At 45.1% G+C, this 17,411-nt stretch overlaps 1 protein-coding gene across 3 annotated transcripts in view; it reads left to right on the top strand.

Moving 5' to 3' along the window:
• The window catches only part of LOC147113393 (uncharacterized), a 374,107-nt gene that overhangs the window by 35,659 nt on the left and 321,037 nt on the right, over nt 1–17,411 (top strand). For 2 of the 3 annotated variants that reach the window (XR_015079196.1, XM_085994400.1), the window contains exon 5: nt 5,874–5,924. The exons of the other annotated variant lie outside the window; for it this stretch is intronic. Coding sequence is in view for 1 of the 2 variants with exons in the window: in XM_085994400.1 (XP_085850526.1) it covers nt 5,874–5,924 (51 nt within the window). In the remaining variant the exon portion in view is untranslated. The remainder of the gene's footprint in view (nt 1–5,873; nt 5,925–17,411) is intronic. 3 annotated transcript variants of the gene reach the window in all.

The following is a 17,411-nucleotide window of genomic DNA, read 5'->3' as shown; positions in this document are numbered from 1 at the left end:
AAGAGTGGAGCAACATACAGTTTAGGAAAATAATTGAAGGTGCAGATTCAAGATTTTGATTTTTTTAAACATTGCATCTTATTAGGGGATTGATTAATACCTTAAAAAGTGTCCTATTATGCAACCACACTGTGCCAATGATGGAGAGGATGGATATTGAGTACAGTGGCAGGGGCACCAAACAAGCAAAGTGCTTTGTACTGGATTGTGTTAAGCTTCTTGAGTGTTCTTGCAGCTGCATCCATCCAAGAGCGTGGTGAAGATTCCATCACACTCCTTGTAGCTGGTGGAGAAGCTTTGAGAGAGTACCCAGTCTCTATCCTGCTCTTGTCGCCATGGTGTTGATGTGGCTGGTCCCGTTCAGCTTCTGGTCGATGGAGACACTCAGGATGTTGTTGGAGGGAATTCAGCAATGGTGGTGCCATTGAAGGTCAAGGGGAGATGACTGGACTTTCTCTTCTTCAAGGTGACATTAGCTGGCACTTGTATGGTGTGAATGTTACCTCCCACTTATCAGCCTAAGTCTGGATGTTATTCAGGTCCTGCTGGGGGCTGACATGGGCCGCTTCATTATCGGAGGATATATGAATGGAGTTAACATTGTGGAATCATCAGTGAACAGGTCCACCCCTGATCTTGTGATGGTGGTAGCTTATTGATGAAGGAGCTAAGGTGGTTGGGCCAAGGAAGCTTAGAATCATATAGTACAGAAGGAAGCCATTCGGCCCTTCGGGCCTGTGATGGCTCTTTGAAGGAGCTATCCAATTAGTCCCACTTCCCTGCTCTTTTCTCATAGCCCTGCAATTTTTTTATCCTTCAAGTATTTTTCCAATTTACTTTTGAAAGTTACTATTCCATCTATTTCCTCCACCCTTTCAGGCAGCATATCCCAGATCATAACAATTCGCTGCGTAAAAATAATTTCTCCTCAACTCCCCCCTGGTTCTTTTGCCAGTGACCTTAAATCTGTGTCCTCTGGTTACCTGCCAATGGAAACAGTTTCTCCCTATTTACTCTATCAAAACCCCTCATCATTTTTTACACCTCTATTAAATCTCCCCTTAACTTTCTCTGCTCTAAGTAGAACAATTCTAGCTTATCTAGTCCCTCCAAGTAACTGAAGTCCCTCAGCCTTGATACCATTCTAGTAAATCTCCTCTGCAGCCTGAACAAGGCCTTGACATCCTTCCTAAAGTGTGGTGCCCAGATTAGGACACAAGTACTCCAGCTGAGGCCTAACCAGTGATTTATAAAGATTTATCCTAACTTCCTTGCTTCTGTATTCTATACCTCTATTTATAAAACCAAGGATCCCATATGCTTTTTTAACAGCCTTATCAACTTGTTCTGCCACCTTCAAAGATTTGCGTATGCAAATTTCCAGGTCTCTCTGTTCCTGCATCCCTTTTAAAATTGTACCATTTAGCTTATATTGCCTCTTCACGTTCTTTTTTTCCAAAATGCATCACTTCCCACTTCTCTGTGTTAAATTTCATCTACCTATTTCACCAGTCTAAATATGTCCTCCTGAAGTCTGCTACTATCCTCCTCACTGCTTACTACATTTCAGAGTTTTGTGTCATCTGCTAACTTTGAAATTATGCTTTGTATACCCAAGTCCAGGTCATTAATATATATCAAAAAGAGCAGTGGTCCTAATACCGACTCCTGGGGGAACACTACTGTATACTTCCCTCCAGTCTGAAAATCAATGGTTGACCACTACTCTCTGCTTTCTGTCCCTTAGCCAATTTTGTATCCATGCTCCCATTGCCCTTTAATCCCATGGGCTTCAATTTTGCTAACAAGTTTATCAAGTGCCTTTTGAAAGTCCATATTCACACCATCAATTGCACTACCCTCATCAACCATCTCCATTACTTCATTAAAGAACTCAATCAAGTTTGGCGCTGTTCCAATTACTTTTCAACCATGCTTGGATATTGAGTGGATTCATGGGCTCCTTTTATTTTTGGGCATATGCTAATTAGATTGTGAGGCTGAGTAGGATCATTCACTCGGCACCTTTGGCTGAAGACGCTTACAAATACTTCAGTTTTGTCTCTTGCATTCAAGTAAGGCTCCACCATAGTTGAGGATGCGGATGTCCGTGGAGCCTCCTCCCCCTGTTAGCTGCCTGAGTGCCCACCGCTATTCTTGACTAGATGCGGTAAGGCTACAGAGTTTTGCTCTGATCTGTTGGTTGTGAGACCATTTAGCTCTGTCTATAGCCTGCTGCTTTAGGTGTTTAGCATGCAGGTAGTACTGTGTAGTAGCTGCACTAGGAGTTTACCTCATTTTAGGCATGCCTGGTGCTGCTCCTTGCATGCCCTTTAACTTTGCATTGAACCAGGTTGTTCTCCTGGTATGATCGTGATCAAGGAGTACGGGATATGCCGGGCCATGAGGTTACAGATTGTGTTGGATTAAAGTTCTGCTGATGGGCCACAGCCCCTCATGGATGCCCATTTTTTGGACTGCTAGATCTGTTTTTAGTCTGTCCCACTTAGCACGGCTGTGGTGCCACACTACATGATGGAGAATGTCCTCACAGTGGAGACAGGATATTGTCTTCACAAGGACTGTGTGTTAGTTATTTCTGCCAGTGCTATTGTGGGAAGACATGTCTGCAACAGTTAGTTTAAGGAGGATGAAGTCAAGTAGGTTACTTCCTCATGTTGGTTCCCTCACCATTGGTGCAGGCTCAGTCTTGCAGTTATGTTCTTCAGGACTCACCCAGTTTGATCAGGGTACTACTGAGCCATTTTTGGTGGTGGACATTGAAGCACCCCAACCAGACTACACTTTGTGATCTTGCTTCCCTCGGACCTTTCTCCAACTGGCATTCATCATGGAGGGGTACTGATTTGCTGGTTGGTGGGACACCGCGTAGTGATCAGCAGGAGGTTTCCATGATTTTTCTTTGACCTGAAGTCATGAGACTTCATTGGGTAAGGAGTCAATGTTAAAGATTCCTAGGGTTACTCACATCTAACTGCATCTCACGGTGCCCCCACTTTGGTGGGTCTGTCATACCAGTGGTATACAATTGATAAGATTCTGAGTACCGTGTTATCAAGCTGTTGCTTGACTCGTTTATGGGATAGTTTCCCAATCTGGGTACTAGCCTCCAGATGAGAACATAAAAATTAGGAGGAGTAGTAGGCCAGACCGCCCTTCGAGCCTGCTCTGCCATTCAATAAGATAGCTGATCTTTGACCTCAACTCCACTTTCCCGCCCGATCCCCATATCACTTGATTCCCCTAAGAGTTCAAAAATCTATCGAGCTCAGCCTTGACTATGCTCAACGACTCAGCATCCAAATGTTGGTGAGGAAAACTTTGCAGGAATGACTGGGCTGAGATTGCCATAGTTTTATCCTGATGCAATGCGTGAGTTATTGCTGATGGGTTCGTCTGATTTTCTTATTAATAAACTTTGTTTAGAGCTCAATGGACTGCAAGGCCACTTTGGAGGGCATTAAGAGTTCAAAACAATGTGTGGGATTGGAGTCTCATGTAAGGCAGGTTGAGTGTGATCAATTACAGGAAACTTTCGATTTACCAGCACCTAAATAACCGGAAATGTCGGTTAACCGGCAAAATTCAGGAGTAGGTTTTACTTCATATTTATTTGCCGCCTTCCATCTGTGCTGTGCAAGGGTGTGGCTGCAGCTGTTGCTAAGCTACAGAGACGCTTGAAACTTGTGTTCATTGTTCTACAGTTGTTGCTAAGCAACAGGGTTTGTTGCTTTATACGGAGCTGTCAGCTCTCCCTATCTTTTACTATAGCGTTCGGTTATCCGGAATTTTTGATGAACCGGCACCACGTCGGTCCCATCCGTGCCGGATAAAAGAAAGTTTCCTGTATGATGTAGTTACATTTCCCTGTGATTTTTACAGATTGATGTTTGCAGCCCTTTGCAATGAGTTAATGGGTAATCTTAGAACCCATTTAATCACTAAATGTGTATTTACCTATTGCATTTAGAATTGCAACCATAAAGTGATAAATCCATTTGGACAGATGTTGTTTTTGCCCATCAAACTATGATATTGCATTAGTGAAATATCTCTAACCAGGTTTTTTTAATGTTCTAGTCTACACAATGTTTATGAATATTACTAATGATGACTGACAATTTAAAAGGTTGCTACTTAAAATCCACTTTCTGAAAGATGGAACGCCCCACAATTACAATGCTTTCCATGTTTAGGTAAAAGCTGAAGGAACCTACCTGTCGGGAGGGCACAAAATTGTTCCTGCTATTATCTTCTTGTAAGATATTTAACTTCTTGGAATTGGGATTGATGAGAATAACAAACATGTGTATCATCACAGTACTGACCTTAGCTCTTCAAATCTTGGTTTCTTGTTCTCTGATGGGAACCCAGTAGTGGGGAAAGACATTTAGCATTGTAAGCATGCAAATGGTAAATTACTGTTCTTGATCCCCAATACAAAACATTAAATATATATATATGTGTTAAAAGGTTAATGTTCAACACAGAATACATAGATAGAAAACTGTAATTATTTTGATATTTCCCCAGTTTGTTTTCCTTAAGAGGCCTCTTGCCTCTATGTGACTTCTCTTGGCTGGGAAAGGTATGGTGGTCAAGGCCAAGATGCATTGTCAATGATCAGTCAGGTGTTATGCTTGTAGCAAGGCATTACAGATCATATCAGTTTTTCCCTTTTTTTGAGGCGGAACATCCTGCTGTTGTGAAGCACTCTACTTAATATGCAGCTAGAAAGTTCAGAAAAATACATGCCAACTACATCAGGGGTTTGAGTAACATATGGATCTTGGAAGTGCATTGTAGCCTTTCGGCTGAATGGGTAGTGCTGCTCTGGATCCTAACTACAGATCCCTAACTACTTGAAACTGGAGTAGTTGAATAGCTAGCATATTTATCTATCTACATTTCACTGGATAACAGCCATCTGTGTGTGGTCTTTTAACTAAGTAGAGCCTCTTGTTTGTAGACACTTTGGTTAGGTACAAACATTTTTTGGGGGGACTGACTGGTGTAATGAGTTAGAATGATGTCCTTTCACCTCTGGGACCGTACCTCAGATAATAGAAGGAAAATCTTTTTCTCTGATAGTTGTAAGGGTCTTAAATTAGTTTAGACAATCTTAAGACAGTTCCAAAAGGCATGAGTCCACAGCACAAAAGCATCCTAGAATGGCACTCATTTGTATTACATTGGCAATCTGACTTTGAAAACCCATAGGATAGCTGTCTATGAAATGGAAATATCACATATAAGGTGTGAAATGTGGTTAAATGCATTGTTGGGCGGAAAACAGAGGGCAGTCTACCCGACCTCATTTTTTTCTCTAAGTGTCTTGGATGTGCTTACAGTAGGTAGAAATAGTGGAGATGTCCATTTTTCTGCAGTGACCTTGAAGAGCAAATAATTCAGTCAAATTAAACAGGAACTAGAGCTTTTCACTGCTGAAGTGTCCAATTGCCATTAACTCTTCTGGTTATCAGATGTTAGTGCGATTGGGGTTTCTAATGTAAATATTCTGAGCAAACTTTTATTTAAACAAATGCTATTGATCTATTAATATTCTATCTATGTACAATTAATACCTTTTTAAACTAGTTAAAAACTTTTTGACTTGGCTTTTGAAATCCATTTATATTAATATCCAATGGTTCTTACACATGGAAAAAAAACAATTAATAGCAATTACACAGTTTAGCAGAGAGGCTAAGCAATTGTATTATATAATTCGTCACACGCTGTGCATTTCAAGAATTAGCTTGAAGGAAGTGTACATACTGAAACTTTAAATGAGTTAATGATAAAATCGTTTTATTAAAGTTAATGCAAAATAATTCCTTTATTGTTTGCAGAAATGAAGAGGCAGAGGCAGTCTCTACTAAATTGAATGATTTAAAAGAGATGTAAGTGTACATTGCTGTACTTAACTGTTTAATAGACTTGTCCATGAACAAAAGCATAGTAAGGAAGCTGATTTTTTTTCCAAAGGACACTTCAATGTGTGAGCATGGTGCTTGACTGGGAAGACAAGTCTTGATCAAAATATGGCTTTACCTTTTAAAAGATCCATTTTTGTCCTATTAAGGTGACATTTTGGACAGTTATTTTATTTTTCTTCTCATATTTTTGATTTTCTTTTACCTTACAAGCAGCTCTCCACAATGCACCCTCGTTCAGATAGTAGAGTGGATCATTTTGACTGTAAGCTTCTATGTGTACGCCAAATTCAGATTCCAGCATGATTTGATTTGAAACATTGTGGGTTAATAATGAATGCTCAAACTTACCATAGTTGAGATCATTTTGGGTTGGTCTGTTCTTTGAAGAAAAACAGTGCAAAATGGAAGTATGACTGTAATAACAACAGAAAACGCTGGAAAAACTCAGCAGGCCAGGCAACATCCGTGGAGAGAGAAACAGAGTCAACGTTTCGGGTCGAAACCCTTCTACAGAGCGGAGGAAGAAAAGGCAGGAAATGAAAGAGATTAAAAGGCAGTTTGGGGGCTGGGAAATGGGGGAGGGGACATTAAGAGATATTCAAGGTGAGACGAGATGGTAATGGGATAGGTAAAGAAACAAACAATGGCTCTAGATTAGGTGTGAAATGCGCTGGCAGAGTGAGAGACAGCTGCCATGTGGGAGAGAGAGAGAAAGGAAAAGGCACAAACCAAAAGTGTGGATAAAAAATATAAAAATGTAATAGGGGCCGAGGTTATGATCTGAAATTGTTGAACTCGATATTGAGTCCGGAAGGCTGTAAAGTGCCTAATCGGAAGATGAGGTGCTGTTCCTCGAGCTTACGCTGGGTTTCCGTGGAACAATGCAAGAGGCCAAGGACGGTGAGGTCCGAGTGGGAATGGAGCGGTGAATTAAAATGATAGGCGACCGGAAGCTCGGGGTCACCCTTACGGACTGAACGGAGGTGTTCCGCAAAGCGGTCACCCAATCTGTGTTTCGTCTCCCCAATGTAAAGGAGACCGCATCGTGAGCAGCGAATACAGTATACTAGATTGCAAGAAGTACAAGTAAATCGCTGTTTCACCTGGAAGGAGTGTTTGGGGCCCTGGACAGTGGGAAGGTGGGGAGGTATATGGGCAGGTGTTGCATCTCCTGCGCTTGCACGGGAAGGTGCCAGGCGAAGGGGAAGGGGTGCTGGGGGTGATAGAGGAGTGGACTAGGGTGTCTCAGAGGGAGCGGTCCCTATGGAATGCTGACAGGGGAGGGGAAGATGCGTTTGGTGGTGGGATCACGTTGGAGGTGGCGGAAATGGCAGAGGATGATCCGTTGAATGTGGAGGCTGGTGGGGTGAAAGGTGAGGACAAGGGGAACCTTATCGTGGTTCTGGGAGGGAGGGGCAGGGGTGAGGGCAGAAGTGCGGGAGATAGAACGGACACGGTCGAGGGCCGTGTCAACTATGGTAGAGGGGAATCCTCAGTTGAGGAAAAAGGAAGACATGTCGGAAGCACCGGTGTGGAAGGTGGCATCGTCGGAGCAGATGCGGCGGACACGGAGAAACTGGGAGAATGGAATAGAGTCCTTACCGGAGGCGGGGTGGGAGGAAGCATAGTCCAGGTAGCTGTGGGTGTCAGTGGGCTTGTAGTGAATATTGGTCAATAACCTATCCCCAGAGATGGAGACGGAGAAGTCGAGGAAGGGAAGGGAAGAGTCGGAGATGGACCATGTGAAAGTGAGGGAAGGGTGGAAATTGGAGGCAAAGTGAATGAAATTGTCTAGTTCAGGGCGAGTGCACCGATACAGTAATCAATGTACCGGAAAAAGAGGTGAGGGAGGTGACCCGAGTAGGACTGGAACAAAGAGCATTCCACATATATCCCACGAAAAGGCAGGCATAGCTAGGACCCATGTGGGTACCAATAGCAACACCTTTAATTTGGAGGAAATGAGTGGAGTCAAAGGAGAAGTTGTTCAATGTGAGAACAAGTTCAGCCAGGCGGAGGAGGGTGGTGGTGGATGGGGACTGGTCGGGCCTCTGTTCAAGGAAGAAGCGGAGCACCCTCAGGCCGTCCTGGTGGGGGATGGAGGTGTAGGGGGATTGTACGTCCATGGTAAAAAGGAGGCAGTTGGGGCCAGGAAACTGGAAACTGTTAAAGTGGCGGAGGGCGTCAGAAAAGTCGCGGATGTAGGTGGGAGGAGACTGGACAAGGGGAGAAAAGATAGTCATGATAGGAAGAGATAAGTTCCGTGGGGCAAGAACAGGCTGAAACGATGGGTCTACCAGGGCAGTCCTGTTTGTGGATCTTGGGAAGGAGGTAGAAGCGGGCTGTGCGGGGTTGGGGAACTATGAGGTTGGTGGCCGTGGGGGGAAGATCTCCAGAGGAGATGAGGTCAGTGACAGTCTTGGAAACAGTGGTTTGATGTTCGGTAATGGGGTCATGGTCCAGGTGGAGGTAGGAGAAGGTGTCGGAGAGTTGGCGTTCAGCTTCCGCTAGGTAGAGGTCGGTTCGCCAAACAACAACAGCACCACCCTTGTCAGCAGGTTTAATGACAATGTCGGGGTTGGATCTGAGAGAATGGAGTGCTGCAAGTTCAGAGGGAGGTAGGTTGGAGTGAGTGAGGGGAGCAGAGAAATAGAGACGGCCGATGCCGCGGCGGAGACCAAACGCAGATTAGGTGACCGCTTTGCGGAACACCTCCGTTCAGTCCGTAAGGGTGACCCCGAGCTTCCAGTCGCCTGTCATTTCAGTTCACCGTTCCATTCCCACTCGGACCTCACCATCTGCGGCCTCTTGCATTGTTTCACGGAAGCTCAGCGTAAACTCGAGGAACAGCACCTCATCTTCCGATTAGGCACTTTACAGCCTTCCGGACTCAATATCGAGTTCAACAATTTCAGATCATACCCTCGGCCCCTATTATATTTTTATATTTTTTATCCACACTTTTGGTTTGTGCCTTTTCCTTTTTTCTCTCTCTCCCACATGGCAGCTGTCTCTCACTCTGCCAGCGCATTTCACACTTCATTTAGAGCCATTGTCTGTTTCTTTACCTGTCCTATTACCATCTCGTCTCACCTTGAATATCTCTTAATGTCTCTTCTTTCATCCCCTCCCCCATTTCCCAGCCCCCAAACTGCCTTTTAATCTCTTTCATTTCCTGCCTTTTTTTCTCCGCTCTGTAGAAAGGTTTCGACCCGAAACGATGGGCCCGATTTTCGGCTTGTGTGGGAAATGGTCAGATTTCCCCGAAATGTGGGGTTTCTGACACACATAAAAAAGTGTCAGCCAGCCCCACGCAATTTTCCCTCAATTGGCCAATTAATTCCCAGCATGTGGGAAGCCTTGCTAATTGTCTAAATCGAGTCAGAAATCCCCACACTATGATGTCATCATTCGTGGTGCTTTCAAAGTGTCCAGCAAGCTTCTCCACCTCTGCAGGCTTCTCAACCACTCTTGCACAATGGCAGAGGAGCCTGCACCAGCTGCTGCCAGCGGCAGAGGCCGAGTTGCTGGCAAATTAAACGTGACGTCATTGCAGACCTTGGTGGATGGGGTAAGGGCCCACAGGGAGGTCCTCTACCCTCGCTCAGGGAGGAAGAGGCCTCCCAAAGAGTCCACAGCTGCCTGGATGGAGGGGGCAGCAGGGGTAAACTCCCTGGATGTCACCCGTCGCACCTAGCTGCAGTGCAGGAAGCGCTTCCATGACCTTCACCGCACAGGGAAAGCAAGTATGAAGTTTCCATCACCCTCAACCTCATCCCCATTGCCTTTCCCCAACAGCACTCAGCTTCAGCAATCTCTTCTTCCACATCCCACTTCATAGTCACATCCATGCACCCTTACCCATTCCGTCTCTCTCAATGCTCACATTCACATAACTATTACACCATCCAGTCTTGTAAGTAGTTTTAATGGCATCATTTTCCTGTACATAAACTTTAAGTTGCCAGCTGCTGCAGTTATGGCGCCTGTCATTTGGCGAATGTGGATGTCACATAGAGGCCTTAGGATAAATTGCAGATGACTGCAAACTGGTCAAAGTTGTTGGCAAGTGCAGGCATAGGCCAATGTCCATGGTCAGTTCAGAAGCAGTGAGGCTGCAGTGTTTGATGTATCAGACTACGCAAATCTGGCCAGGATGAGTGCGTTCCTTGCATTCCGCCCAGCAATGTTCTCGCGCACTGGTGCCGCTGGTTGGCAGGCCTCTGCAGGATGCTCGTTTCCTCCTCAGGATCATCCTCAGCATCATCCTCATCCAAGGCGGCTCTGTGAGGAGCCTCTTGGTCCTGCGGAATCTGCAAGCCACGATGCTGTGCCATGTTGTGAAGCACACAGCATACCACAATGATTTTGGAGACCCTGGCTGCTGAGTACTGTAGGGCTCCACCTGATCTATCGAGGCATCTGAAGCGCATCTTCAGCAAACCAATGGTTTGCTCGATTATGCATCTGGTGGTCATGTGGCTGGAGTTGTAGCGCTCCTCAGCTTCGCTGACTGGTCTCCTCAATGGCGTCATTACCCAAGTGCGCAGGGCATATCCCTTGTCTCCAAGGAACCATCCTTGAAGTTCGTTTGGCGGACTGAATAGCGGAGGCACAGTAGATTTGCGCAGTATAAAGGAGTCATGGCAGCTGCCAGGGTACTTGGCACAAACGTGCAAAATCACCTTCTTGTGGTCACACACCAGCTGAACGTTAAGGGAGTGGAAGCCCTTGCGGTTGACAAAAACTCCTGGATTGCGGTGGGGTGCCCTAAGGGCCACATGTGTGCAGTCAATGACGCCCTGCACCCTTGGAAAGTCTGCCAGCTCTGCGAATCCACGCGCTCGCGCCCTCACACTTGCGTGATCCCGGGTGAAATGGATGTGATTGTGCGCGAGGGCAAAGAGGGCATCGGTGACCTGCGTGATGCATGTGTGTGCAACCGCCTGTGAGATGCCGCTGATGTCTGCTGCTGATCCCTGGAAGGAGCCTGAGGCATAAAAGTTGAGTGCGGTGGTGTCTTTGATGGCCACTGGCAAGTAGTGTGGACCTGTTGCTCTGGGCTCCAGGTCTTGCTGCAGCATTGCGCAGATGTCAGTCACAACCTCTCGCGAAAGTCGGAGCCGCCTCTGGCACTGTTGCTCAGTCATGTTGAGGTAGCTGACCCTGTGTCTGTAGACCTTGTTTGGGGGGTATCTCCTGCGCCGACGGCCTTCCATGTGCTGGCCCCTTCTGGCCTGTGCTGCCCCAGGTGGCTGAGCCGCAACCTGCCGCTCCTGCTGGTGTTGCTGTTGCTGGAGTTGCTCCAGTCTCCTCTGCTGTTGGAGATCCTCTAATGCCAGGAAGGGAAGGTACCAAAGGCCTCCCATGCTTCTGGCAGATGCGTTGGTTGAGGAGGTCCTGAGTTACAGTGGTGAAAGGGGCTTCCCAGGAGCTCACACTGGAGAAGTGTGTGAGGCTCCAACTTTCTGCAGCTGCTCCTAAGGCTTCAAAAAGTTCCCCCAAGCCTTGGTCAACAAGGTCCTGCAGCCTGCAAAGGCTGCCTATTTAAATGTCTTCAGCCCTCGGCAAGCCAGCTGGTTTCACGCCAGCTCTCATCGGCGGAGTTCCCCGCAGGCGTGTTTCACGTGGGGAAAGCCCCAAAGTCGCAGCGGCGCCGGAAAATCGCACTTAACAAGGTGATCATTGCTGATTAGTGCTCCGACGAGCAGTCCCGCCAGCGGCGGGCGGGACTGAAGCGGGGCGCGGGGAAACGGCAGTCCGAAAGTCGGACGGGGCGGGGAATCAGGCGGGGGGGGGGTCCCGACCCGCTTTTTATGCGATTTTCGGACCACGGCCGCATGAAAAGCCGCCCGACAGCTGCCCTAAAATCGGGGCCGTTGACTCTGTTTCTCTCTCCACGGATGTTGCCTGGCCTGCTGAGTTTTTCCAGCATTTTCTGTTGTTATTTCGGATTTCCAGCATCCGCAGTATTTTGCTATCGAAGTATGACTGTAATTGACTTGTTCATATGACTGTGTTTCAGTTATTTAAAATATTTTATTCCTTGTTAATTTAGTTGGGGTGGGGCAGGAGGGAGGTTGAAAGCCAGTACTTTGCAGTCTGGTGATAAGTACATGTCTTTTTTTCCTAACTTGTCTAGTGGAGAGGTAACAGTATTGTAATGAATACTTCTCTATCTAATCTTCTTTCTTTGACATTCCTGTTGTCAAAAAAGTTGCAATGCTGGTAGAAATTGAAAATTGCTACTAAACTAACTTGTTTATAACTCTATACATAATAAGCTTTCAGAGCTATTGTCCTAGCCAGCTGGCTAACCTATCGGGTACACCAAATTTTCTATTTTTGCCAAATTTATTCCTATTCTGGTCATGAATACTATGCATTGCCAAAATCTGGGGGAAAAAACTTTAAAATGTAGTTCTAATCATTCTGTAATGATTTGAGTTATTCTTTTGTGATCAATCCACTTCAATAATACTCACATTTCCCAACTTCCAGTGTTATGATGTCAGGGTGATTAATTTCATTTATGTACTCTACGCGCATTTCTAAGAAGAGTTGTTTTATTACATAATGAAGTATTTCCCTATAACATTAACATTTTTCAGAACATGATATATGTGTTTCATTATGTAACGTGATTTTGATACACTGCCTGCAAAATTAAATGTTTCAAATTCCATAGTTACATAACGGTTGCCCTCCTTTCCTTTGTAACTAGTAGTAGTTAAAACTGTTCCAAGCCATTATCACACAAGTCTTCAGAGAACTATATCAGAGACAACATGAGATAGAAATGTGCAGAAATGCATACAGACTTATGACAAAGTAGTGTGCATAATATTTTGTGTCATAGAGACATTTATGCAGTTCCCCATCTGAAAATTCCTTATGGATAAAAAATGCTCCAAAAGAGGCACCAATAGAAAACTAGAAGTTGCAAAAAGCACTTGTGGCGCTCCAGCTGTGAAAATGAGCTTCTTAGCTTTTTGTGCATCCTTTAAGAGCACATGAGCAGTCAGAGTAAAGCAATATCATACAATTGCAGTGCTTTCCATATGTAGAAAAGTTATAATTGACAATTCTGCGGGCCTCATGCTTGACGTGCCTATTTTAGCCGCACAATTTGCAGTAAGTATGAGTGCAGATGCGGAATGCTGGCATAGCAGCCGCTCCTGCTGCAATCAATTATACGGCCTGCCTCTGCTTTCGAGGTGCGCCTGAAACATCATAGCCATGTAAATGAAATGTAAATAGAGATCATACGACATCACCATTACCTGCAACCAGCTTCCTGCCCTCCGCTGGTCGCGGATCAGAAGCAACGCCAGCCAGTAGGAAACGGGGGGCAGGGTTTCAGGCTGTAGAATTTCTGTAGCGTTTTGATTAAGAAAGTTACAGAGACTTGTTCTTAAAAGTGATAACAAGGCCTTTTGTGGAATTTTGTTAACTGTTGGTAAGAAATTATTGTTGTGGTCAGAGGAAAACACCTGAAAAATTGAAAACAATCTCTTGGGGAAAGCCTCGAGCCCCCACTGAGAGTACCTTTTTATGCTACTCTACCTTGCTCAAGAGTAGGAAGAATGTTTGGATGTTCGGGAGGTTAGACAGCATATGAGGAGGAGGGCACCTACTTGATGGTACCTGCGTCCAAAGATTTACTGGATCCAGAGAATATTTTTTGGCCTTACTGAGGTGTGTGTCTTTAAAGGCTTTGTTTTACCAGGTAGATGAGAAAGGAGCATAGAGGAGGACCTTATGCCGCAATCCACAGCAAGAATGTCCCTTCCTGTAGCAGTAAAGTGACCCCAGCTCTGAACTTCTTTGTATCAGCCCATTCCAGGCTGACATTGGTGGCATCTTGAACATCTGTAAGTCATCAGTGCGGTGGAGCATAGAGCAGATGACATATGCCCTTTTCACACGAGCCAATACCTACAAAAGCTTTCTCTGGAGGCCAGGAATGTCCAGCCAGGAGCTCTTCGATTCTACCACACATCGAAATTCCCCAGAGTGCAGTGGGTTATTGTCAGGACTCATTTGGCCCCTTGGGCTCCTCCAGGTGAAGTGCCCCATATATTAATAGGAAGAAGTATTGTTCAATCATTGTTCATTTGGTGTGAGACAATAGATACTACATACTGTAATGCAATTGACTGCCAGACACCCGGGTAGCTATAATGGTGAGGTAATCATTTCCACCTCCCTCCCTCCTTTTTGCGGATGCAAATAAAGTAAAAGGCTGGTTCCTTGGAAATCGGGGGTACCCACTGCTGCCTTGGATCATCCTAGCACACCCTCAGAGAGAAGATATAACAACCCCCATGTCTTCACAGTGGCCAGCATTGAGAACACAATTGGTATTTTGAAGAAGCACCTTTGATGTTTAGGCAGGTCAGGGGGCATGCCACAGGGCCAGCCTATAGAAGTCTCCTGCATTATTGTTTGTTGCATCCTTCAAAATTTAGCAATTCAGTGATGGATCCATTTTCAGGACCAACAAAAGGATGCACAAAATTAGTTATCAAATGCAGATGTCCAAGAGGCAAATGACCAGGATGCAGAGGAGGAAGACAGACTCCTGCATGGAACATTGGCAGGAGCGTTCACAATCTGTGATACTCTGATCGCAAAAACTTTCTCATGAGCCTCCCACAGAACTTGCACAGAACTATCATATCCACTCTCCACACTGAGCTGAATCCATTCTTGCCACCACGGTGTTTCCCCACTTACTAGTTGGTGAATGATGTGATCACCTAGCTATTCTAGCGCTTCCTCACAGTGAAGGCCTTGCTTGAAGATCATGTTTGGTGCATTTCCACAAGAGGCTCTTTGTATTGTTAAGCCTGGGCATAAAACTGGCATCGTGGATTGGCCACATACTATAGAAACTGCTCGATTTTCAAGACTGGAGGTGGCCATTTCCAGCAGTATTTAAAGGTATCCTCAGCTGCTCTCAGGTAAAACACTGGAAAGTTTTATGAGACATTTTGCTTCTATTACATTGTGGTTTTTGGTTACTTTGAACACTTCAAAGTCTTTGTAGTTCCTGTGGATCTTTCTGATCTCTTGTGGGGCTTCTGACACTGCACTTTTTTCATTATGCTGGTCCTTCTGGCAATTCCACTTTGGCAAGAGGAAGAGGAGGAGGAGACTTCGAAGGAATGAGCACACCCAGCTACAGCTGCAGGGAGAATAAACAGAAGGAGGCATGCTCATAGGAATTCTATCCCTCCCAACAGAGTATATAGGCCCAGGATAACATGCGTGCATTTCTCTGAGCAGCAGTGCAGAAGGGGGCTGTGCTTCTCTATGCAATGTTGTGTCAACTCCTGTCACAAGACCTACAACTAACTGCCACAGCTAGCACTCTTGCTCCTCCTGGCCCACAAGGAATCTTTACAAATATTTAAAAACATACTTACCTTGGCTTCTTCTGGCCACTCTGCTGTGTACCACCATGTTTCGCTGGCGAGTTTGGCAGTGTGTGGGCCTCCTGCGATTTTCAGTTATAATCATCCCTACGTGGTAAAAGCAAACCTGTCTTGTTTACCAGTACCTCATGTACTGTACCACCTTCAGAACTCTGCACTTGAGAAAGTGGAAAGAAATGAAAATATTCTTAAATGTTTGAAGTGAGTTACCAGTCAAATGACTGCTATTTACAATTCGGGGAATAATACTTTTGATTGCTATAGTGATTTATAAAGAGTATGGCCCAGATGTTGCTGCCAAAATAACGGTGAGTTTAATGTACACGCCATTATTAACATGGAAATCGCCCAGCAACTTGTGGCGAGGAAGAGATACACCGTGAATTGCGAATTGCCGCAAGTTGCTGGATGCTTTGTGTTAGCTTTGCAAAAACAGCAGCTTTCCCTCAAACTCCCCGAGATTTTCAAGACTTTTGCCATTAATTGCTAATTAAACTCATCGCAGAAAGTTAAGGCTAGTACTTAACAATGTAAGTACTTTTTATGTACAAGATTTACGTTCCTGCAATGTCAATCTCTCCACCCAGAAAGTGAACAATTGAAACTGTGAAGTGCCATTCCTGCAGGTAGTAAATTGCTCTTCGAGATATTTAAAATGTACATTTTTAAAAATGTTATTCTTGTCTCTTTCTGGACCCAATTTGACTCTAATTCACCCGATTTCCTTCTCCGTCATCCTCGTTCTTTCTCAATCCTTAAATCTCATTGGTTAAGAGATTAGATAAACTATTGGTCCCATTGTTCACCAAGGTCCCAGATGCCCCGTTGCCCTCGCCGCGCCATTACCAGCTTGCACTTCCAGCAACTTGGAGGACAAAATGTTTTCGAACTGAAGGGTGAGGGAAAAAGTCTAACTATCAGGACACAGATGCCCTGTTCCAGCAAAATCTGGGCCATTATGTATTTCATAGTATGTGTCTTCGTATTCAGTGGCCACACTCCAAGATTTATTTGCATAGGTATTTTATTTATTACCTAGGGCAATACAGTAGAATACATCAAAGCTGTTGTAAAAGAATATGTAACATCAGTACAAGCTTGTCATGACATTAGGATACATGATACCACTCAAGTTATCACATCAAATCAGAATAGTCATTACAATGAATACATAAAAAGGTTTGCCATTATAATAAGTCACCACACTTCAAAATGAACTTTATTGGGGGTGAATTTCCTTGCCACTTTCTGCTTGTTAGTAGTGCATAAATGGCACTAGATTTTTTTCTGGCAGGAAAGTTGAGTACAAGCCATTTCCGCCCTATTTCCATCATTAAAATATGTCCCCCGAATAGCAGAGGTGCTGCAGCTCTGAGTTTCCTGCTTTTACACTCCTATAACACTCTGGAGAACTTAGACTGAGATTTGTAACGTGCAGCCTCTGCCATGATCAGCTGATACTGCTTTGCGGGCTCCCACAGCACACCCCTTCAACTACCGCAACAGGAAGGGCTTTCACTCTCTCGGTGTACACACTTGTGTGACAGCATGCAGGGGATCCTATGGGAGAGAACTTGGTCAACAGCAGTAGTGCAAAACCTCAATGGAAAAGAAAATTGGACGTGATGTAAAAGGGGCTGCCGATTTTCTAACAGGCCACGTGCCTCTACAAGAGGACCATACAAGTCCTGAAGGCACGCTTTCATTTACCTGGACAGGTTGAGAGGCACTCTGCAGCGTTTGACACAAACCGTTATAGCTTACTGTGCCCTTCACAACTTTACCATTCAAGAAGGGCTGAACTTTGACATTGCTGCAAGATGGCCCTGGCTTCATTGAAGCCAGAATTACATGAATTAGACAGTCACAGTGATCTGTACTCGGAGGCGTTCTCTGTGACTGCTGCAAGGGACATCAGAACACATCTAATCACTGAAATCTTCTCTTCTGTGTAATATTCTCTACCTTTAACAGCACTGCCTTACCTCCATCTCCCCACTTTCCACTAAAG

Source organism: Somniosus microcephalus, chromosome 8 (genome assembly GCF_052327205.1).
Source record: "Somniosus microcephalus isolate GS21.2 chromosome 8, FLI_Smic_1.0, whole genome shotgun sequence".
Taxonomy (NCBI): Eukaryota; Metazoa; Chordata; class Chondrichthyes; order Squaliformes; family Somniosidae; genus Somniosus; species Somniosus microcephalus.
The sequence above is the reverse complement of the archived record's forward strand: the minus strand, read 5'-3'. Positions and strand labels throughout refer to the sequence as shown.